Here is a 25,720-nt window from a genome sequence, read left to right on the forward strand (position 1 = left end):
GAGCATCAATGAGTGGCTGCGCGGGCACAGGACCTCTACGGGGGACCATTAGAAGCCCCAGGTAAGTTCAACTCTTTTGAACTTAACTTACACAAATTTGAAATACTGTATGGCAGATCAGTGATTTTGTTTGAGATAGTTTGATGGGCTGAGGGTGATGGTATATGGGGGGAAACAATAATACACAAGAAATTAGGATATGTGTTTGTTTTTGCCTTACAGAGCTTTAGGGTATCCATGCATCACTCGATTTGTGTAATAAATAACTGGCCGATTCAACCATAATGACCAATCTGGCAGAGATTGATGCCACAACGTGTATGCCAGATCGTTATTTTGATAGATCTGCCATGGTGGAAATATCTCGCTTGAAAGGGCTCGATCGGGTGAGCAGCAGCAGCAGGCGTTCAATTTCTCAATGAATGAAGGGCTATGTAAAATATGTACTCCCCGGGCCTGTGGCAAGTACACAATACATGGGGGAGGGGGATCACAATGTATGGGGAGGGGATTCACAATACATGGGGAGACCTGGCAGGTAGAAATCTATTGGTAATCTGTGTGCACTACACTGACAGCAATATATTCCTCTATGATCATTTTCGATCAGAGAGGGATCTGATGTCTGAATCTACTTACCATTTGCCAGTGTATGGGCACCTTTAATCTATAGGCCCAAACCTACTACGCGATTTCAATGATGATTTCTGTGACAATTTTTTTCCGATGACCGGCGATTTTTTTTTTTCAGCAACGAGCGATCATTTCCGCAATCTTGTGACGTGGGTTCCTGTTTCAGGTACTTTGTAGCATTTTATCAATGTCTGTGAAATTCCACACCTCATTGATCAAAAATGTTCACATCTAAAAAAAATAGCAACTTTTTTCTTGTTTTTGTAAAACCTTTTATCAGGGCATACATTTAACTAAAATTTACATTTTTAAAAAAAATAAAAAATACCACACAGGAGACCCTATACTATTGAGCAACTGAGACTGTATGTCAGGCAAGCAGGTCACAACATTTCACTTTCAAAACAGCAGCTATTTTCCAGACATTTATGTACAGAAGTTGGGATGCAGTAAAAAAAACATATCCCTTTTAGAGTTGGGCCGAACGGTTCGCCGGCGAACCTGGTTCGCGCGAACCTAGGTGGTTCGCGTGCGGGTACCGCACGCGAACTTTATTGCGGAAAAGTTCGCCCCATTGCGGTTCGCCCCATAATGCACTGAGGGTCAACTTTGACCCTCTACATCACAGTCAGCAGGCCCAGTGTAGCCAATTAGGCTACACTAGCCCCTGGAGCCCCACCCCCCCTTATATAGGCAGGCAGCGGCGGCCGTGGCCACTCGTGTGCCTGCATTAGTTAGAGTAGGGCGAGCTGCTGCAGTCTCTCATAGGGAAAGATTAGTTAGGCTTAACTTGTCCCTGGCTGCATACCTGTTCATTGATCCTGCCACTGCATACCTGTTCATTGATCCTGCCACTGCATACCTGTTCATTGATCCTGCCACTGCATACCTGTTCATTGATCCTGCCACTGCATACCTGTTCAGTGATCCTGCCACTGCATACCTGTTCATTGATCCTGCCACTGCATACCTGTTCATTGATCCTGCCACTGCATACCTGTTCATTGATCCTGCCACTGCATACCTGTTCATTGATCCTGCCACTGCATACCTGTTCATTGATCCTGCCACTGCATACCTGTTCATTGATCCTGCCACTGCATACCTGTTCAGTGATCCTGCCACTGCATACCTGTTCATTGATCCTGCCACTGCATACCTGTTCTGTGAACCCACCACTGCATACCTGTTCTGTTCAGTGGACCCGCCACTGTATACCTGTTCAGTGGACCCGCCACTGCATACCTGTTCTGTTCAGTGAACCCGCCACTGCATACCTGTTCTGTTCAGTGGAGTTTGGTGTGTCAGTGTGAAGCAGTACCTTAATTACACTCCCTGATTGATGTATACACATGCAAGATGTTTTAAAGCACTTTAGGCCTGTCATTTAGCATTCAATGTGATTTCTGCCCTTAAAACGCTGCTTTGCGTCAAATCCAGATTTTTCCCGGTGACTTTTGGCGTGTATCCCACTCCGCCATGCCCCCCTCCAGGTGTTAGACCCCTTGAAACATCTTTTCCATCACTTTTGTGGCCAGCATAATTTTTTTTTTTTTTCAAAGTTCGCATCCCCATTGAAGTCTATTGCGGTTCGCGAACTTTAACGCGAACCGAACCTTCCGCGAAAGTTCGCGAACCCGGTTCGCGAACCTAAAATCGGAGGTTCGGCCCAACTCTAATCCCTTTAACCTCACAACCTCTAGACCTCTCAGTTACTTCATGATGTTTTCCTATTTTCCTTGTGGTATAAGATACCTTGTACTATTACAATATTGAATTATCAAGATAACGCTGTCTCATGCCATGATGTAATTTTCAAATTGTGTTCCATTGTTCTGGAATGTTTCTTTCACTGCCTCAATAAAATCTTTGAAAGCAAAAAAAAAAACATATCCCAGAAACTTGCCATAAATAAGCATATGTTTTTCTAGATATAATAATATTTCTCAGTTTTAAAAGGTGCTGTTTTCTTTGCTCTATTTTTAGTTAGATATAGGGGTATACATGATCTGCCAATCGTCACATTTTTGTTTTTAAACACATTTTACAACAGATACCAGCTTTTTGTAAATGTGGTTGTAGTTAACTGAAAATAATAATTTCATTTTTAAAATGAACGTAATTAATTGTTATTCAGTGTTCTATCTTTCAATCTGTAATTAGATTAATTTGCAGCATATTAAAACATTTTAATTTGAAAACATCTGAGATGCAGATGCAAGTTTATTAATATGCAAAATGAGGTGCGCGCATCACAGATGACAATCTATATAATACAAGCAAACCAACACAGAAGACAATGATATTACATAAGCTGGGAGACAAAACAGATTCCTTGATGTAGTAGTTGAGGCATGATCAAACAGACCTGCTGGATCTCAAAGTGGACCTGAACTTTTGCACAGGACAGAAGGAAAACATAGAGAAATGCACCCTGTATGTATTTAGAGAGTTTAGCCTGTTTAATTCCCCTTTATCTCTGACTAGAGAACTAAAACTGAATGAGTCTTTACAACAACACCATAATAAGTGCCTCAACAGATGATGCATGAGAGCATCCATGAACAAAGAAAAGAGCATCTGTATAGAGGACTCTGTATAGAGGATAAAATACTTTACGACCAAATAAAGCTACACAATTATTGAAGACATACAGAAAAAAATTAATTAAGAACAATTAAAACTCCCATAGCATAGCAACAAGGGGGTCCAACTAAGAATTACATATCAAAACACAATCGTCCACAGCAGCTGTATAGTGCTAATCATGAAACAGGCTTTTATCTAATACAACAATTGATTAAACTGCACTCTCAATCTAAATCATATATAATTCTCATCAAATGTTAGAAATATAAATGGCTGAGTAGCAAGCAACATAATAAATACGATATCAAGACCTCTTTTAGAATATGCACTTGATCTATGGTTGCTGCACGGTTAGCGCCTTTGAAGAAAAGAGTGTACAAGAGATGAGAGGATAGAGTGAATAAGGAAAGAGAAAGAATACCTGATGACTGCCTGTGGCACATTTGTGGATCCCCCCCAGGGCCTTCATCTCTGACTAATCACAGCTGTAATTTTATCTCTCCACTGTGTCAGCTGACTGCCCTGGCAGAGCAGCTAATTTGTAAACACAGGATGTTAACCCTATGTCTGCTTCCATGAAATCAGGAAGTGGACACATTGCAGAGTTATTGCAGCATTTATATCAGCTGTAACAAGGAAATGTTTTTCTTTAAATGTTATGCTGTTGCTTATCTTTTAGAGCAGAGAGAAAGTTCTGAGTTCAGGTCCGCTTTAATATTGAATGAGGAATAGAGAAGTCTGTCTTTACCAGAATTGCGAATTCGCTCCTCAAGGATGTCCGTATAGCTATCAAGCAGCTTCTTGTTAAAGAGTTCAGCAGAGCGCAGAAACATGGCTTCAACTGCAGAGCCTTTCAGCAAGGCAATCTGATCTTCATGATCTAATGTCTGAAAGCCTAAATAAAAGATGGACATTTGTCAACATTTCGGTGTTGATTTACTAAAGGAACTATCATTAGGTTGTCTTAATAAACTGCAGAAGAATTAAAACAAAGAGGAAGAATTCCTGCACAAGACTGGATGTTTACAACAAACACAGATGCTATTGTACATTTAAAATTACTGTACAACATTTTCTGTTCCTCTCTTAGCTAATCAGCACTCCCCTTACGTGTTTTTCAAATTTGTCCTAATAACAAGAAATAATCTGGTTGATAAGAGTGGTTCAGAAACTGTTTACACTCAGACACTTCATACAATGGGGCTATTTGTAATTAACTTTTTCTCCTGGGTTTATATTGTCACAACGCTTGTGAATAAAATGCCCTTTAAACCCTCAGAGAGCAAGAAAATACGCAAATAATTTTTATAGTACTTTTTCAACTTCTTTTTGGTACATTTTCAATTGCAAAATGTTGAAAAGTTATTTGAAAGAGAAGACAAAAAATTATCTACTAGGAGAAATCTCAGGTGAAAACGTTAATGCATATAGGCCATTAAGGCCCGGTTCACACTTGCGGTGGCCCTCCGGAATCGCCGTGCCGGAGCCGCACCGCCTGCAGAACGGACGGAACGGACGCACGGCATAGCAATTAAAGCCTATGCGTCCGTTCACATGGGTCCGTTCTGCAGAACCGGAGCCGGACCGGATCCGGGCCGGATCCGGACTCCGGCCTCCGTTCCAACATGCGCTATTTTTTCATCCGGCCCCTCCGGCAGCCGTATCCGGGGCGGAGCCGGACTGCACCATCCGGCCAATACAAACAAATGGGAACCGGAGGCCGCACAACACACTGGCTGAGAAATCCGGATGTTCTACCCCACTTCCTATGCGGATTTTTGCGGCGATATTGGCTGGGGACACATGGGCAAGCATTTTGGAGTGGAGCAGCACAAGCTGGAGGTGTTGGCAGGATGTTGGCAGCATGTTGGAGGTGGAGGTGAGTGCTAAACAGCAGAGGGCCTGATTCCACAGGTCCCCCTTCTGCTGACCTCCCAGACCCCAACATTTTTTTTTTTTTTTACGTTAACTTTGCCAAACGGATCCGGATCGCATCCTGATTACCACCTGATGCAACCTGACCGGATCCGGATCGGATCCGGATCAGAACCGTACGGTTCCGATCCGGATCCGGTCCGGATCCGGTCAGGTCATCCGGTCCGTTTGGCAAACAACCGCTAATGTGAACCGGGCCTAAGCCTATGTTATAAAATACTGGCAAGCCTTAAAAAGTTATATGGTAAAAGTTTACTTTCTTTGAGTCATATGGGGTAGGTTTACAAATGTTGTAATTTTTCTCTTTAAAATAACTTTTTAGCATTTTACAATTGAAAAAGTACCAAAAATATAATATTTGATAATATATATTTAATACAAATAAAAGCCTAAAACATCAGCTTGTAAACGTATAAACTAGTGGTCCTCAAACTAAGGCCCGTGGGCCGAATGCTGCCCCCTGAGGCTTTTTTCCCGGCCCTCCACACACAAAATGCATTAGATGAGGCAGCAGTGCTGGCACCATGTTTCCACATGGAAGCCAGCAAGAAGTAATTCGCTGGCTTCCAATCCATTTCTGCATTAGGTTGCACTGCTGTCCAATTGTATGGCAGGTTGTCACCTGGTTATGCTTCACTGTCTGGTGCTCAAAAACATTGTGGTAGTTGTGGTGGTGGGCGGGGGGTGTTGGTTTGTTAGAGGTAATATAAAAGCAGTATGTGTGAAGGTGTGTGTAGGGGTGGATAATTTGCAGGTCTTGCAATTACTGGGGAAAGGGTTGTTTTGGGGAAACTTTTGAAAATACAGTATGTATTTTGAACATTGATTGCTTTGCAAAAGTAATATGGTTGCATTGCGTAATACATTTTTGTTTGTACAAAAAATCCCTTTAAATTCAAACTATTCCTCATTAAATCAAATGAAAATTAAATTAGTTTCCCTTTTAGAACATACTTTTAACGTTACCCGAGTAGAAATTCGTCCTATATAGCAGCATGACAATAGCTACATGGGCATGAATGGTTCACACAATGACAACTCTAAATATGACCTATGGAATGACAAATATCATAAAATTCCAAATCGGTTGTGTTATTTAGTTATTGTTATTTACTAGTGTCTATGTTAGTAGTAAAAAATGTTTCTGTACCGTGTTAGTGTTACCGTGTTACTAGTGTCTATGTTAAAATTCAACTAAAAATATCCAAGCAAAGGATACATTTGGGTTGTTATGTATTTAGCATGTGCATAGGGCTAGGTAAATATGATGTATTGATTGTTTTAAAGTAAAAATTGATACCTGGAATTTTCTTTGTAAATTCCACCAATATCTGAACGTGACTTGTGGCCAGAGTTGTCAGGTAGACAAAGTCATCATTCGAACTGAGGTTTTCCTGTAAAAATATAATGAAAAAAACTAAATGAAAGTACAAGCTATACCGTATTTTACAATTAAAATAACACAAAATATACATATGGCAGCTCTATAGACTCTATAGCAAATGACAGATACAGAACTTATTTAACAAAAGTTAGATAGCCCAGTGGTGCCCTAACTGTGAGAACTGACATTGATGCCACAGTGCAATGTGAGTATATGGATATGCAGTGAGACACAGCTATTCCTTCCTTTTATTTGTGGGATTGTAGTTTACCCCTGGTTTGGAGCTCGTGTTCAGCTTCTACACAATCTTTGCAACCTGTTGGTTATTTGCTCACTTTTAGTTTTCAAAAGTTTTTTTTTAAAGTGTCAACCAGAAGAACATCATGTTACACCCCGCACAGGGGGATATCATAGATGGCAAAGGAACTATAATAAAAGGTACAATAGGGATGCTCACAATTTTTTTTAAATATATTATAACTAACAAACAATTAACTACTTCTAAAGAAGAGCAAAAGTTAAACTGGCGGTGGACCTATATTCAAGGGTGGTTGGCGGTGGTGGATCCCGGTCAACCACAGAGTGATTCCGCCTCTTTCATTCACCGCCCCTGCCTTTGATAGGTTGCTAGGTGATGAGGCTGGCCTTATGTGGCACATTATGATAGGCTGAATACATAGCCCAAGAAACTGGATAATGGATTCAGTTTAATCTGTTACCGTACCAGGTTCAGTATATCTACACCTCTTGAGACTTAATCTTAGCTCCAGGGGCGTATGTACTCTGCCGCAATCGCCAGTCATGCGCTCCTGTGCACATTCTTGCCACATGATAGGACATTGATCTGTGAATGGGAACAGGTATTCCAAAAGCCAATTACAATGCCTGTAATAAATGATCAACAGCATCAGAGAGATGCCGGAGGTCATTCTGAAAGTGAAAGTAAAAACACTGTTCACAGTACACAGGAATAATTGGGGAGACATCTAGTGGTCAAAAAATAAAATTACACGTATATATATTTAAGAAGCGAACCTAAACTCAGAATGTCCTCTCAGCTCTAAAATATAAACAGCATAATAACCTTTAGGGCCTGTTCTCACTTGAGCGGGAATCGCGCGATTCCCGATCAAGGCAAACCGCTAGCATGTAACACATGGCAGTGTTCTCACTGCCGCGTTTGCAGTTAGCGTTAACCGCAAACGTGTTACATGCAGTGGTTTGCCGACGATTCGCGATTTGCATAGCACGCTAATCGCGATCGCCCCAAAACTGCCGCAGTGTCCAGTGATTTTCCTGCGTTAATCGCGGGAAAATAACTCCCGCAAAACGGCGTTTTGCCACTTTAGATGTGAACGGGCCCTTAGACAAAAAAAATAATTATTTGTTACATCTGAAATCCTAAAATAAATCGGCACAGTTTCTACTTCCTGATTCCTGGAAGCAGACATATTGTTAACAGCCTGTGCTTTCAAATGAGCTTATCTGCCATCTCTGCCGTGGCAGTCATGTGACACAGGGGAGAGATCAAATTACAACTTGTGATTAGACACAAATGAGGGGGAATTAAACAGGCTAAACTCTCTAAATACATGCAAGGTGCATTTCTCTATGTTTTCCTTCTGTCTGTCCTGTGCAAGAGTTCAGGTCCACTCTAAATAAATAATAATACAAAATCCCCCATAAGTTATTACCTCCCTATCACCACCCCCCTTCCCATAGTTACCAAAATAACTATGGGAAAGGGGGTGGTGTAAAAAAAACAAAAATAAAAAGAACAAAACAAAAATAGTTACCTTAGGGATGTAATTTTTTTAATATGTATGTCATGAGGGTATATTACTGTTATTTTTCAAATAAGGGCTTGTAATTAGTGATATGGTATAAAGAAACACGAAACTAAAAAAAAAAAATACACCTTTACTTCTAAATAAAATATTTTCATCATAAATTGTACTAGGAACATCATTTAAATGTTGTAATAACTGAGACAAATGGGCAAATAAAATGTGTGGGTTTTATCAACAATTGCACATTTTATTTTAAAACTGTAATAGCTGAAATCTGATAAATAATGAATGTTTTATTTTTTTTCCCTATCATTCCTATTAACCACTTCCCTACTCTGGGGTTTTCCCCCTTAAAAATCAGTAAAAATCAGTGCAATTTTCTACATTTCACACTCCTCCCATTCATTAGCCAATAACTTTATCACAACTTATCACACATAAATGATCTAAACCTTGTTTTTTTTCGCCACCAATTAGGCTTTCTTTGGGTGGTACTTTTTGCTAAGAAATATTTCATTTTGTATGGATTTAAAGGTAATAAGGGGAAAAAATGAAAAAAGTAATTATTTCTCAGTTTTCAGCCATACTAGTTTGAAAATAATAAGTGCTACTGTAACCCCACACATTTGACTTGCCCGCTTGTCCTGGTTATTACAGTGATTAAAGTATGATCCTAGTACAATGTATGGCAACAATATATTATTTTGAAATAAAGGTGCATTCCTTCCCACCCCCAGTTAGCCTCTGTAAACCCCCCCCCCCCCCCCCCGGCTCAATAAGCCAGACGTGCATGTTTATCCCCCGCTCCCCCATAGTCAGCCAGATGTGGGTTTTTTTATTACCCCCCTACCCCTGTTCATTGCCAGGTGTGTGCCCCTTTATCCCTCCCCCATTGATAGTCAAATGTGTGCCCTTTCATTCAAACCTCCCCATGGATAGCCAGGTGTTGGCCCTTTAAGATGCCCTTCTTACCCCCAAATGCCAGGTGTCCCCCCCCCCCCCCCCTTGCACAGGGAAGTAACAATTTCTCACCTGGCCTTGTTGCATCGGCAATCACAAACTCCTCCCTGCACTACCGCTGTCAGCCTCACTATGCTGAACAGATCGGGTCCCGGCTTGATGACGTCATCAAGCCGGGACCCTAATCATTCAGCATAGTGAGGCTGACAGCAGGACTGCAGGGAGAGGATCACAATTGCCGCAGGAACAAGGTCAGGTAAAGATTGTTACTTTGTACTGCTCCATGCTGCCCGATCGCAGCATGGAGGGGGGTTATTATAGGCGATTTGGGATCAGAGCCCCGGGAAGGGATGCCTATGTAGTGTAGTTAGGGGGTGGGGGGTTAATGAGCCCAGGAGCATGCTAGCACGCCTGCTGTGCTCATTAAATTAAAGCAACTTATATTCATGTCGGGTGGCTTTCAGGAGTCACTTGCAATGATGTGAATATACTGTATGCAAGATGTAAAGTGGTTAAAATGCATATGAAATTAATTCTTATGTAAAATGTACCACCCAAAGAAAGTCCAATTTGTGGTGAAAAAAAAACAAGATATAGATCATTTATGTGTGAAAATAAGTTATTGGCAAATAAATTGGAGAAACACTGAAAGGTGAAAATTGCTCGGGTCCATAAGGGTAAAACCCCTTAGTGGTGAACTGGATGAACCCCCGATAATAATATGGAAGGGGGTAATATAATTTGGACCAGATTTAAGGACCCTCTTGGTGATCTGCATGCGGCAGGTGATGCTAGAAGCCGTACCCACCCAATACATGGTTTATAGAGGAGAAGCAGAGGCACAGGAAAGGTTAGCCTGTCAATATAGCTTTGAGGCTATGACACTCCTCTGATTTTTAGTTTTCTTTGATTGATGATGCACTTTATTGTACAGCACTAATCACTTATGCACCTTTTTATGTACCCATGATGAAGCCCCTACTGTTATGGGGTGAAACATGTTGGATTGTGGTGAGGTGATGTTGTAGCACATATAATCATTAACTACTTTCGCCTCCTGGACGTACTAGCTACGTCCAGGAGGCCATGTGCGTGTGCGTGCGCTCCCGTGGCTGATCACGTGCGTGCACGCGTGCTCCCGACCCGCGGTTCATTAGCCAGACAATCAGTGAATCGGGCTATGGTGCCCGATTACTGATTCCTCTCCCCCGCAGAAAAAGCGACAGCTTCTCTCGGAAGCTTCGCTTTTTCTGACTCTTATGTCTCCCAACGTCCCTCTAAGCGTACGTGTTCCGCTTAGAAGTGACGTCATGTAAATAAACTCATGGCTGCCATCTTGTGGCCAAAAAGTAAAACTACAGCTACATACAAAAAAAAAAACAAAAAAAAAACATATATTTACATTTAAAAAAAATACTTTTTACATCCCACCCTCCTAAAATACCCAAATAAAATGTATAATAATAAAAAAAAAATTACAATAATAAAAAACAAACAAACACATAAATATTTACCTTACTTAACTTTTTAAATATCTATGTAAAGATGAAATATTTCAATTTTTTTTATTATAAGCTTGTAAATAGTGATGGATGCAAAACGGAAAAAATGCACTTTTATTTCCAAATAAAATATTGTCGCCATACATTGTGATAGGGACATAATTTAAATGGTGTTATAACCGGGATCAATGGGCAAATACAATACGTGGGTTTTAATTATGGAGGCATGTATTATTTTAAAACTATAATGGCCGAATACTGAGAAATAATGATTTTTTTCAGTTTTTTTCTTATTCTTCCTGTTAAAATGCATTTATAGTAAAGTGGCTCTTACCAAAATGTACCCCCCAAAGAAAGCCTAATTGGTGGTGGAAAAAACAAGATATAGATCAGTTCTTTGTGATAAGTAGTGATAAAGTTATAGGCTAATGAATGGGAGGTGAACATTGCTCGGATGCATAAAGTGAAAACGAATGAAGGCTGAAGTGGTTAACCTCCTGAGCGGTATGGACGAGCTCAGCTCGTCCATCACCGCCGGAGGCTGCCGCTCAGGCCCTGCTGGGCCGATTTTTATCAAATAAAGTGCAGCACACGCAGCCGGCACTTTGCCAGCCGCGTGTGCTGCCTGATCGCCGCCGCTCTGCGGCGATTCGCCGCGAGCAGCGGCGAAAGAGGGCCCCCCTAGCCGCCTGAGCCCTGCGCAGCCGGAACAAAAAGTTCCGGCCAGCGCTAAGGGCTGGATCGGAGGCGGCTGACGTCAGGACGTCGGCTGACGTCCATGACGTCACTCCGCTCGTCGCCATGGCGACGATCTAAGCAAAACAAGGAAGGCCGCTCATTGCGGCCTTCCTTGTTTATTATGGGCGCCGGAGGCGATCGGAAGAACGCCTCCGGAGCGCCCTCTAGTGGGCTTTCATGCAGCCAACTTTCAGTTGGCTGCATGAAATAGTTTTTTTTAATTAAAAAAAAACCCTCCCGCAGCCTCCCTGGCGATCTCAATAGAACGCCGAGGAGGTTAATCTAGTCTGGGCAGGAGTATGAATCCCCAATATTAGAAATGAATATAAGGGATTTCAGATCCTTGGTCTTCTCTCAGAATGCTATTATAGCAAGTGTTAGTAAAAGTCTATCATTTTATTGGAATTTTAATAAAAGTTGAGTTTTAAATCTTGTTTAAACAGTATAAAAGTGCTCAGCATCCACGTCGCTGACAGCACAGGAACAGCAGCAGCAAACTGCGACAATCGTACAAGGTACTGGGGGTATAGCGGACAGGGATAAGATCCTGTTAGAGCAATTTGAGCTGATTTTACAACGGAAGCTAGACGAGGCCTCGGCCCGTATAACCCACCAGCTCAAAAGGGAGATAAGAGAGCTCGGGGCCAGAACGAATGCACTAGAGCAGAGAATGGACAACGTTACAGTGGTCCTGGACGCACACGAAAAGGATATAGAGACAGTGCAATCAGACACGCAGTTGAACCAACTTAAACTGGAGGACTTTGAGAACAGGGCCAGGCGGGTCAACCTCCGGATCCGTGGGATCCCTGAATCGGTAACTGATCTAACTTCTACCATCACAGCCCTGTTTCAGGAATTAGATCCCACCATCCCGATAGAACGGTTGGAATTTGACCGGATTCACAGAGCCCTCACTCAGCTGAAACCTAACGGCCCACCCCGGGACATACTAGTAAAACCTACCTTTTACAACACTAAAGAGGCCCTACTGCGTGCAGCAAGAGATAAGGATAATTTAACCTTTCAAGGACACTCTTATCAGATCTTTACTGACTTGGCCCCAGCCACAATTCAGAGAAGAAGAGCAATGAAGCCAATTTTGCAGATCCTGATGGCACACAAAATTAAATACAAATGGGGGTTCCCCTTCAAACTGTTTTTCACTTATCGTGATAAGCAAGTGTCTGTAGCATCTCTTGAAGAGGCCCAACAAAAACTTGAAGCACTGCACCTATGCCTACCAGCCGGGTCCCCTGCTCGCAGCACAACATCTGCACGCTCAGCACCTTTATGGGAAACGGTTAAGGCTCGCCGCACCACCTCGAGACGACGTGATCCTTCATGCTCTCCTTTGAGAATGTCAGACCCAGGGTGAAAATGGGGTATCGCCAGATTTTGTGTTTAAAATGGTCAGGGCCTTTTTGCTTTTGTTTTAGGTCTTGAGTTTCTAGTACTTTATTCTACACTAAATGGAACGCTAACTGGCACCAGACAAGAAGCCATACTTACCTGCAAGATAAAGGCCTGTTATTACTTAGTTTTTATCTTATGGATCCTTTTATCTTCTTAGGCACCTTTTTGTCCTAGATATAGCAACTACTGCTTTAAAACTGTAAATAGGTTGTGCATGCTATTGATCCTTTTTAAGGCAGTAGAACCTCTGTTGTTCAGAAGAATTGTTTATTATGTTGTTTAGTCAAAAGCAGGGGCGTCGCTAGTCCTATTTTGGGGGGGCACGTGCCCCCAATCTGTCCTGGGGTGCCACGGATCTCCGCCTGGCCGCTACCCCCTCTGTCAGCGGCTCCCTCCAGCCGCCGCCGCCGCCGCGTCACTCAGACCTCGATCAGGCGGCGAGCTGGCGACAAATCGTGCATCACTTCCGCATATAGAGCGGGTGCGTCCGGCGCCCGCTCGTACTACTGGTCGGGTCGCCGCTGATCCTGAGGTCTGAGTGACACACTGTCTGCAGTGCAAGGTAAGGGGGGAGCGGCGGCGGCTAGAGGGGAGGCCTCCCTGTCACTCACTCACTACCTAAAGGGGCTCCCTGGCACTCACTCACTACCTAAAGGGGCTCCCTGGCACTCACTCACTACCTAAAGGGGCTCCCTGGCACTCACTACCTAAAGGGGCTCCCTGGCACTCACTACCTAAAGGGGCTCCCTGGTACTCACTCACTGCCTAATGGGGCTCCCTGTCACTCACTCACTTCCTAAAGGGGCTCCCTGTGACTCACTCAATGCGCTTTGAGTCCTATGGGAGAAAAGCGCTTTACAAATGTTATTGTATTGTATTGTATTGTACCTAAAGGGACTCCCTGTCACTCACTCACTACCTAAAGGGGCTCCCTGGCACTCACTCACTACCTAAAGGGGCTCCCTGTCACTCACTCACTGCCTAAAGGGGCTCCCTGGCACTCACTCACTACCTAAAGGGCTCCCTGGCACTCACTCACTACCTAATGGGGCTCCCTGTCACTCACTCACTCACTCCCTAATGGGGCTCCCTGTCACTCACTCACTACCTAAAGGGGCTCCCTGGCACTCACTCACTACCTAATGGGGCATCCTGTCACTCACTCACTGCCTAATGGGGCTCCCTGTCACTCACTCACTTCCTAAAGGGGCTCCCTGTGACTCACTCACTACCTAAAGGGACTCCCTGTCACTAACTCACTGCCTAAAGGGTCTCCCTGTCACTCACTACCTAAAGGGGCTCCCTGGCACTCACTCACTACCTAAAGGGCCTCCCTGTCACTCACTCACTGCCTAAAGGGCCTCCCTGTCACTCACTCACTGCCTAAAGGGCCTCCCTGGCGCTCACTCACTGCCTAATGGGGCTCCCTGGCACTCACACACTGTCTAATGGGGCTCCCTGTGACTCACTCACTTCCTAAAGGGGCTCCCTGTGACTCACTCACTACCTAAAGGGGCTCCCTGTCACTCACTATCGGGGTCCCTGTCACTCACTACCTAACTGGAGGCGCCTGTCACTCACTAGCTAACCTGGGGGTCCCTGTCACTCACTACCTAACTTGGGGGGCTACCATATTAAGGGGGCATTCTGCCTATTTATGTGAAATGCTGTCTATTTATGTGCCTCATGACTGCTGAATTTGTCTTGTTGGGAGCCTTATGATTTGTTGGGGGGCTCAAGATTACTGAATTTGTCTTGTTGGGGGCCTCATGATTTGTTGGAGGCCTCATGATTGCTGAATTTGTCTTGTTGGGGGCCTCATGATTTGTTGGAGGCCTCATGATTGCTGAATTTGTCTTGTTGAGAGCCTCATGATTTGTTGGGGGCCTCATGATTGCTGAATTTGTCTTGTTGGGGGTCACATGATTGCTAACTGCGAGACTATGGGAAAAGCTGAATCCTTATCATATGAGACAATAGCATTAACCACTTTGTCCTCCTTGACGTATAAAAACGTCAAGGAGGACAGGCGCGCTCCCGCGCGCTCCCGCGGCCGATCGCGCGCGTGCACGCGCACTCCCGGCCGCGGAGTCGGTAGCCACGGAATCAATTTATCGGGCTATGGAGCCCGATCATTGATTCCTCTCCCCCGCTGAAAAAGCGACAGCTTCTCTCGGAAGCTTCGCTCTTTCTGAAGCTGTGTCTCTCTAAGCGTACATTGTACGCTTAGAGTGACGTCATGTAAAAAAATATCGAGATCTTGTGGCCAAAAAGTAAAACTACAAGTAAATTCCCAAAAACATTACAATACACCAATATTTCCCCAAATAAAACACTTTTATATCCCACCCTCCCAAAAATGCCCACATAAAATGTTTAATAAAAAAAAAACAAAAAAAACATTACTATAAAAAAAAAAAAAAACATAAATATTTACCTAAGGGTCTAAACTTTTTAAATATCTATGTAAAGATGAAATATTTCTCTCTATTTTTTTTTATAAGCTTGTAAATAGTGATGTATGCAAAACGGAAAAAATGCTCTTTTATTTCCAAATAAAATATTGTCGCGATACATTGTGATAGGGACATAATTTAAATGGTGAAATAACCGTGACAAATGGGCAATAACAATACGTGGGTTTTAATTATGGAGGCATGTATTTTTTTAAAACTATAATGGCCGAAAACTGACAAATAATGAATTTTTTCATTTTTTTTTCTTATTCTTCCTGTTAAAATGCATTTACAGTAAAGTGGCTCTTAGCAAAATGTACCCCCCAAAGAAAGCCGAATTGGTGGCGGAAAAAACAAGATATAGATCAGTTCATTGTGATAAGTAGTGATAAAGTTATAGGCTAATGAATGGGAGGTGAACATTGCTCGGATGCATAAGCTGAAAACGACTGAGATGTTAAGTGGTTAAACCTACTTTTTTGGCTTTTTAAAACAGAAAATAAAACTGGGAGGTTCTAAAAAATTGAATACATTTTTCAGGCGTAGGATGGATGAAATTGTTTATCTTCACAGTTTATTTTCAACTTGGATTTTCCATAATGTTCATGTATGAGTTAAAACTTTTGTACAGTATTTAGTTTAAATTGCTGTTGCCACTTTGCGATAGATAAGTGACTTTTGGGTTGCAGTTTGGGCACTCGGCCTCCAAAAGGTTCGCCACCACCGTCATAATCTAATGTCCCACCATTGCTAGGTTCATGTAAATTTGTCTCCACCCGTTACCACACCTATATTCTGGTCCATGGCCCACCCATTTTTCGGTGCGGCGCGATAAGCACGCCGCACAACGTGATCCTCATATTTTTGGCACGCTAGCTGCAGTGTGCTGAATTCTGCTGCCTACAGTATGTACAGTATACTTCAAAGAGGTCCGCACCAGTCCAGGATTCCAGGTGTATATCTTTACTTAGGACGTATCCAGTATAAAAGTAGGCACATGCATCAAAATGCTAACATGTTTCGAGCTAACTTCCAGGAGCGTTTCCTCTCCCACCTAGTACAAGTAATAAACCAACATAGCACAGGTACTCTCATACTCTGTGGCGACACTAACGCAGTATTGGATGAGACCCTAGATAGATCAAAGCCTACTAGTCAACCTACTTTACCCAAACCTGTCGGAGCTCCAAACCCTTCAGCAATTAATGTCTTATTCCGTTCACAAAACCTTTTAGACGCTTGGAGAGAGTTTAACCCCACTGCCAAAGATTTTACATTCTATTCCAATTCACACAATAGCTTTTGCCGAATAGACCACTTTTTCCTGCATCAGCAACTTCTCCCCAACATAACCAGAGCTAAAATCCTTACAGTTACCTGGTCTGATCACAGTTCCCTTCTAATTAACCTTTCATCTTTGGCCCCACGGAAATCATTTTATAGATGGCGCATGAACGACTCGTTGCTTTCGGACCCAGACTCCCTAGATAAAATCCGAACCTATCTAGAGGAATACATGAAGGAGAATGGCGGGTCAGTTACGTCCCCCATTACGCTCTGGGAGGCCCTAAAAGTGACAGTGAGAGGACGAATTATAGGTCTAGCCTCATTTAAGAAAAAGCAAAGACAGAAAGAGATACTTGACCTCACTACTAGCTTGGAGAAAGCTGAGGCAGCTTGGAAGAAAAACCCCACTGCTTCTCAGAAGAGAGATAGGGATCTCCTACGCACTCAGCTCGATCTTAGGCTCACTGACAATGCGGAAAAGCAGCTGCGATGGCAGAAAAATCGATATTATAGATAGGCTAACAAATGTAGCACTTTACTAGCCAACAAATTAAAGCATAGAATGTATAAACCTCCCACGTTGTCAGTCCGCCTACCCACAGGGCAAACTACTTTAGATCTGCAAAAGATTACGCAAGGCTTTCAAAATTTCTTAAGCAACCTGTACTCCTCCCCAAACCCTCCTCCCACAGGGGAAACTAGATCCTTTTTAGATTCCATAGTTCTCCCCCAGGTCCCTGCAGACTTTATAGACCAATTAAACAGTGACATAACACCAGAAGAAGTAAATTTGGCAATCAAAACCCTTAAGACTTCCAAAACCCCGGGACCAGATGGGTTTTCAGGCCTGTTTTATAAAAAAATTGCGTCGGCTTTGAGCCCGCTTCTTGCCCCTCTCTTTAACGCCTATAAAACAGGCCAAACCCAGCACCCCTGCTCACTACAAGCAGACATAGTTATGATCCCAAAGACAGATCAGGAGCCTCTAGAGCGGCAACAGTTCAGACCCATATCTTTACTGAACATAGATCATAAACTACTGGGGAAACTCTTGGCCACTCGAGTTAACAGATTTCTTGCCGATATAATACATAAGGACCAATCAGGCTTTGTGCCTGGGCGTCAAGCATCAGACGCTACCTTACGTGCAATTCAGATAACCGAACTAATACAAACGCGAAAAATCCCTGGCCTTTATTTGTCGCTTGATATCTATAAGGCTTTTGATCAACTTTCTTGGGACTATTTATATGCGGTGCTGGGCAAATGAGGTCTAGGGGGTTCCTTCACCACCTGGATTAAAACCTTATACTCTAACCCATCTGCTAACATTCATTATGCAGGCTCTGCGTCTTCCCCGATTCAAATCCATAGAGGCACCCGTCAGGGCTGCCCCCTATCGCCCATTATTTTTATTATGGCCATAGAACCCCTGGCAGCTGCCCTCCGTCAGCAAGAGGATATAAAAGGGGTAGAATTAGCAGAGGTACAGCATAAACTGAACCTCTTCGCAGATGATCTGTTACTCTTTATCACACAGCCACAATCCACAATCCCAGCACTAATGTCCCTTATATCCAAATTTTCCTCAATCTCGGGACTGCAGATAAACGCCAGCAAGTCCAAAATGCTTAACATTACTTTACCGCCAGAAATTTGCCAAACACTAAAATCCCAAAACCACTTTGAGAGGGCAGATCCTAGCCTGGAGTATTTGGGAATTAATCTTACCTCTTCATATGACACACTGTTCCAACATAACTACTATCCATTGGCCAAATTAATCACTCGCTCCCTGACTCAATGGTCCTCCTATGGTCTGTCTTGGTTGGGTCGGATAAACTCCATTAAAATGACGCTCCTCCCTAAACTTTTATATTATTTTAGATTGTTGCCTGTCCGAATCCCCCCTCACTTCCTCAGAATGTTGCAGAACAAACTCAATAGATTTATTTGGGATAACGCCTCTCCGAGAGTGTGTAAGAGCACGCTATATGTACACAAAAGGGAAGGGGGATTGGGAGCTCTTAATCTCTCCAACTACTATAAGGCGGCCCAACTAAATCATTTTCTTAATCTGTATAAAGGATCCAGCATGCCAGCATGGACCCTGTTTGATATACCTGCAGCCGCTCCTCAATCAATTCAAACACCCATATGGCTGCCTAAGCAGTTCCGCCCTGCAGGCCTAAGTGCAGTGATGCGCCACTGTCTCTCGGTGTGGGATACGGTCAGGTACTCCCAAAATTTAATGTCTCCAACTTTACCACTCTTATCCTTCATAGACAACCCCCTGTTCCTTCCAGCCTACAAAAACCCAAGAGGTTTTAAGTGGTGGAGAGACCAGGGTCTAGAGCAGATAAAGTCACTCACTAATAGTACTGGATTATTATCATGGGAAGATTTAAGAGACAAATACCAAATTCCACCTCAAGAAAAATTCAGTTATCTTCAATTAAAACATTGGTTGAAATCTCTTTTCCCATCACAAACCCAATTACCGATTGTTCTCACCAGATTTGAGAGACTCTGTGCCCTAGAACCCTTTGCTAGGGGGGGCATCTCAACTCTATATGCTATACTAAATGACCCACCAAGGTCATTTCAGCACAAGTATGTTAAAAAAATGGGAGACTGATCTCAGAGGGACAAAATCGAAGGAGGAATGGGAGTTGATCTGGGCCACCACGTCCAAACTATCTCTAAACTTAGCTTTAGTAGAATCATCTTACAAAGTAATGCAAAGATGGTATTGGGTTCCAGCCAGACTCCGACATGTCTCCGAAACAAATCCAGGATTTTGTTTTCGGGGCTGCCATATCTTTTGGACATGCCCAATGATATCCAGATTTTGGTCCCGTATATACAGGATGCTACAAGCCTTATTCAACAAAGCAGTTACCAGAGACCCATGGTCTGCTCTTTTGCATTATAAAGTGGAATCCCTTACGAAACATCAAAATGCACTAGCCCATTTTATCTTTGTGGCAGCCTCGCAAACAATAGCAAAAGCCTGAAAAACCCAATTTGTTTCTTTTGAAGAACTGAAAAACAGAGTATCAGCCTATATGGTACAGGAACAGATGGCCGGGGTTTTGGAAGACAAAGTAGCAAAATATCATAAAATATGGGACACATGGAATCATTACATTACCTCGGCCTCTACCTAGTGTCTAGGAAAATTGTTTTACCCGTAATGTTTACTGTCCTGCGAATTGGAGCAGGGCCCTCGAACCCCCTTATCTATCCCCTCCCCCCCCTCCTCCCCCTCCACTACTCTTCCCACCTCTAGCTCTTTCCTTTCACACCCACTCCTGTATGTGCTTTGTGTGCTTCATGTTAGGGCCTTGGCCCATTCTTCAGAATAGAGTCAGGACAATATCAACAGAATAAATGAGTTTAGCAGAAGATAGACACGTTGTGAACTCAGCTGTATTATAAGCTACTCAATGTTGTATCCTGACTTAACTGTTGTGATAAGCAGGTTTTTCTTGCACCAACTTTATACAATGTTAAATGAAAAACTTTTAATAAAAATTTTATAGGTAGAAAAAAAACAACGTTTTGTAAGAAATAATACCTTTTAATGGCTAACTAATAGAGTTAAATGATGCAAGCTTTCTGGGATCTAGTCCCCTTCTTCAGGCATATTTCCAGATGTAGGCTGAAGAATAGTTTATTTCTTACAAAACGTTGTTTTTTTTCTACCTATATAATTTGTTTGGCTAACACGGTACAGAAACTTTTTTGCTACTAATAAAAATTTTGAAACAGAAACAGTATAAAAGTGTGTCATTAATTTCTACAGCTCCCAGAGGAGCACCAGTTCAAATGCCACACATTGTAGTTAGCTATACTGTCCATATGGCAGCATAGTACCTACAGAACCCCATCAGGAGACTTACAGGCCAAGCCATGGACAGACTTCATATATCACAACTCGGTATACACCTTCTCAGAAATCATATTGCACATGTGCCACTGTCTGTCATGCACAACATGCATCACCAGGTTCTAGGAGATGTGAGGCTGGGCCTAGATGTAGTCTCCTGAGGGGGTCCTATAGGTGCTACGCTGCTGTAGGGACTGTGTAGTTAACTACAACGGGTGGAATTTGAACTGGAGCTCCCATGAAAGCTGTAGAAATCATGAACATGATCCAATAACCCCACAGGAGCAATTCTTCTTCTTCAATAAACGGCTGCATGTTTTCCCCTGTGCAGGAGACTGGACTCTAACAAACTCCATCGGAAAGTGAATTTCCCAATGAATAAGGTTACAGAATTAAAAGTAAATGATGATTTTATTTTACTTTAATAAAGCTGTATATTTATCTTGGGAACATGTGATTTTACTGTGTAAATATATATATATATAATTTTGTCATAGTGCCCCTTTAAGTTAATTTAATTAATCAAGCCCCAAACATATTATAATCAACAAATCAGCATTACAATTCGGCAACTAGCTTCTGGGTGGGGTAGTGTACCTAAGAAACTCAAGTACGCATTTCATTAAAAAATAGTAAAAATAAAAAAAAATTCCTGTGTCTTTACCAATCTCACAGCATTTAGAAACCTTGAAATTGAGACCAATAAACCATCTCTTTATCTGCAGATCACACAGAGATTGCAAATCTTATCACTGATTGACTTACAATACATGCCTTACTTAGCAATGACACTTTTATAGTGTCCCTGCCCTGTGTACACCAAATCTGATAGGCATCTATTTTATTGACTTATCTTTGATCGTTATCTTCATGACCTCCATGAAATGTTGTAACAAACATTAAAAGAACATGGGCCAGCAACTGGAGGTTTACCAGAAGAAAAAAGATTTGCATACCATAATCATTCAATCTACACTGAATATTGTCATTCTTTTTCCATATGAAATTATTTTTATCTAAGGTGCTCATGAATTGGAAATATGAATTATTCCCTGAAAGAAAAAGACAATTTCCAAAATAATTTTCGGACACCATACTTGGTACAGGAAAGGAAAAATGTCTGTTTACCTTGGATGCATGAAACAATGGAGATACCGCAACTTCCAACATTGCCACTAACTGATCTATTAAATGAATTAGTAAAGGGATTCAAAGGACCCCACTCCAGTTCACAAAAACTGCTCTCAGAACCTTTGCCCTCCAATCCATCTGGGAACATAGACGGTCCCATTTCCCTAACCTAAGAATTCCCAAACGAAGCAAAGAAACAAGCAAAGAAGCAATAGAAATAATGTCAAGGATGGCAGGATAAGGGGGGCACACGGAGTTTCCTTTCCTGTTTTACGACTCGTACAGAAACTCAGTTGTTGTCACTCAGAACAATTGCTGGTGAATATTTTTGATGAAAGGTTGTCTCGCTGTACACACAGGTTGCTCTGCAAAGACTGAGTAGCGTTTGTCTTCCATGATAAGAAGTAGAAGGACAGGGGTCTAGTCCTGGAATAAGAAGTGAGTGGACTCACCCTAAAAACCTCTGTGCCGCCCCAAAATGGGCGTGGTTAAGCATAGCGTGGGCGTGGTCATGGGTTGGGCCAAATATACATGGCCTTAGCAGTGGTATAAAAGGTCTGCCAGGGGAAGTTTGAGCTATGTCGTAGTGTATTCCCAACAAGTAGATGTAATCTGACAGCATTTGACCAAAAATACACAATCTGGCAGAGGTTCCTCCAAAATACAGATAATATGGCAGTGGTTCCCCCAAAATAGACAATCTGGCAGCAGCAGTTCCCCCAACATACACATAATCTGGAAGCAGTTCCCCAAAATACGCGAAACCTGGCAGTGGATCACCCAAAATACACTTAACACCCAAAATACATGTAATCTGGCAGCAGTGGTCCCCCAACATACACAATCTGGCAGCGGTTCCCCAAGATACACATAATCTAGCATCAGCGGTTCCCCAAAAATACAGATCTGACAGCAGTTCCCCCAAAATAGGTACCCCCAGTATAGTTAGCCAGGTCTATAGGTGTCCCCAGTATAAGTAGTCATGTGTATAGTTGTCCCCAGGATAGGTGGCCAGGTGTAGAGATGTCCTCAGAATAGGTGGCCAGGTGTATAGATATTCCCAGAATAGGTGGCCAGGTGTATAGATATTCCCACAATAGGTGGCCAGGTGTATAGATATTCCCACAATAGGTGGCCAGGTGTATAGATATTCCCACAATAGGTGGCCAGGTGTATAGATATTCCCAGAATAGGTGGCCAGGTGTATAGAGGTCCCCAGAATAGGTAGCTAGGTCTATAGGTGTCCCCAGTATAGCCAGGTGTCCCCAGTATATGTAACCAGGTATATAGGTGTCCCCAGTATATGTAGCCAGGTGTATAGGTGTCCCCAGTATATGTAGCCAGGTGTATAGGTGCCCCCAGTATAGCCAGGTGTATATGTGCCCAGTATATGTAGCCAGGTGTATAGGTGTCCCCAGTATATGTAGCCAGGTGTATAGGTGCCCCCAGTATATGTAGCCAGATGTATAGATGCCCCCAGTATATGTAGCTATGTGTATAGGTGTCCCCAGTACATGTAGCCAGGGGTATAGGTGTCCCCAGTATATATAGCCAGGTGTATAGGTGTCCCCAGTATAACCAGGTGTATATGTGCCCAGTATATGTAGCAAGGTGTATAGGTGTACCCAGTATATGTAGCCAGATGTATAGGTGCCCCCAGTATATGTAGCCAGGTGTATAGGTGCCCCCAGTATATGTAGCTAGGTGTATAGGTATCCCCAGTATAGCCAGGTGTATAGGTGTCCCCAGTATATGTAGCCAGGTGTATATGTGTCCCCAGTATATGTAGCCAGGTGTATAGGTGCCCCAGTATATGTAGCCAGGTGTATAGATGCCCGCAGTATATGTAGCTAGGTGTATAGGTGTCCCCAGTATATGTAGCCAGGTGTATAGGTGTCCCCAATATATATAGCCAGGTGTATAGGTGCCCCCAGTATAACCAGGTGTATATGTGCCCAGTATATGCAGCAAGGTGTATAGGTGTCCCCTGTATATGTAACCAGGTGTATAGGTGTCCCCAGTATATGTAGCCAGTTGTATAGGTGCCCCCAGTATATGTAGCCAGATGTATAGATGCCCCAGTATATGTAGCTAGGTGTATAGGTGTCCCCAGTATAGCCAGGTGTATAGGTGTCCCCAGTATATGTAGCCAGGTGTATATGTGCCCAGTATATGTAGCCAGGTGCATAGGTGTCCCCAGTATATGTAGCTAGGTTTATAGGTGTCCCCAGTATATGTAGCCAGGTGTATATGAGCCCAGTATCTGTAGCCAGGTGTATAGGTGTCCCCAGTATATGTAGCCAGGTGTACAGGTGTATAGCCAGTCTATAGGCATCTGCAGAATAGGTAGCCAGGTGTCCCCCCAGCAGGAGGGGAGCAGCGCAGTGGAAAGGAGCATTGGGCAGAGCAGCGGGGAAGGGCGGACGTCTCCCCCTCCCTTCCCTCACCTTGGGGCTCCTCTTCCTGGCTCTCCCCTCCAGATTCCAGAACATTTGCAACGGCGGTGGCTGGCAGCAGGCATCAGTGGGCGGGACTTACCTCTTCCTCGTTCCGGCGAGTTGACGCTGTGCGTGCCACTAGTCTGGTCTAGTCAAGAGTCTTGACTAGACCAGACTAGTGGCACGCACAGCGTCAACTCGCCGGAACAGGAGGAGGTAAGTCCCGCCCACTGATGCCCGCTGACAGCCACCGCCGCAATCGTTCTGGAGGGGAGAGCCAGGAAGAGGAGCCCCAAGGTGAGGGAAGGGGGGGAGATATCCGCCCTTCCTCGCTGCTCTGCCCAACGCTACTCTCCACTGTGCTGCTCCCCTCCAGGGTGCTGGGGTGGACGACGTCCACTCTCCAATAAAAGTAAGTGGACGTCGTCCACCCGCGTTCATGCAGGTCTCGACCCCTGTAGAAGGATGACAAGCAGTGAACAAGCAGGAAGCAGTAAGCAATACAGTTTAGTGATCTGGCATGACAGGCTGCTAAAAGATGACATGAGGCCTGTACTGTTGCTTAAAGGGGAACTTCAGCCTAAACAAACATACTGTCATCAAGTTACATTAGTTATGTTAATTAGAATAGATAGGTAATATAATCTCTTACCCACCCTGTTTTACAAGAACAGGCAAATGTTTGTGATTCATGGGGGCTGCCATCTTTGTCATGGGGGCAGCCATCTTTTTGGTTGAAAGGAGGTGACAAGAGCCAGGAGACACAGTTCCAACTGTCCTGTGTCCTGATTACCACTCCCAGCTGCACACGCTAGGCTTCAAATGTCAAATTCAAAATGTAAAAAAAAATAAATTGCACCAAAACAGCAGAACCAGAACAGCAATATCAGCAATCCCATCATGCTTTGCACAGCATCAGGGGAAAAAAGCCCGGGCAGTTTTCTTCTGTGCAGCTAAAAATGAGGCTTGTATAAGAGAAACAAAGTTCTGATGCTGTGAAACTGTTAAAGAAACACAAAGCCTTTTCAGTGCTGCTGAGTCGATTTTTAGTCCAGAGGTTCACTTTAAGTTTCACCCAAAACACTTGGCAACAATTGACCTTGAAAGTGTTTAAGGAAAATATTTGCACATAGTTTTTCTTCCATTAGGTATCCCTCCTTGATTGCCTGTTATAAATTGATGGAGAATAGTTTACAATCCTAGATCTAAGAAGTTAAAATGAGGCTGGTAAACATAGAGAAACATGCTCTACATTATGATATCATTTTTTCAGTAATTTATTATTTGTTTATGCATTTCAACAGTGTTAAGGACACCTGACATGAGATCAGCAAAAGCTCGGTATACAGAGGCGCCAGAGTAGAGTAAAATGCTTTAAAAAACGTGTAAAACCAGAGGGGGATGTTAGGGTGGACTTACCTCCCTCTTAAGCTGGCCACTAATGGTCCAATTTCTAGCGAAAAATCGTTCGAGCGATCAGAAATTCTGATCGGATTGGTTGTAAATAATCTCCATTGGTGGACACAATCAATTATGAACGAGTGAAAAAAATGTCGCCCGAATGAATTT

General features: G+C 43.1%; 1 protein-coding gene across 1 annotated transcript in view; it reads right to left on the reverse strand.

Annotated features, from left to right (window-relative positions):
* Positions 1-25,720, reverse strand: part of NR1H4 (nuclear receptor subfamily 1 group H member 4) — a 178,171-nt gene that overhangs the window by 13,383 nt on the left and 139,068 nt on the right. Inside the window, exons 7-8 of the mRNA XM_068276980.1 lie at positions 6,458-6,551; positions 3,971-4,117 (exon numbers count right to left, since the gene is read on the reverse strand). Of these exons, the coding sequence (XP_068133081.1) occupies positions 3,971-4,117; positions 6,458-6,551 (241 nt within the window). The remainder of the gene's footprint in view (positions 1-3,970; positions 4,118-6,457; positions 6,552-25,720) is intronic.

Source organism: Hyperolius riggenbachi, chromosome 3 (assembly GCF_040937935.1).
Source record: "Hyperolius riggenbachi isolate aHypRig1 chromosome 3, aHypRig1.pri, whole genome shotgun sequence".
In the NCBI taxonomy this organism is placed as follows: Eukaryota; Metazoa; Chordata; class Amphibia; order Anura; family Hyperoliidae; genus Hyperolius; species Hyperolius riggenbachi.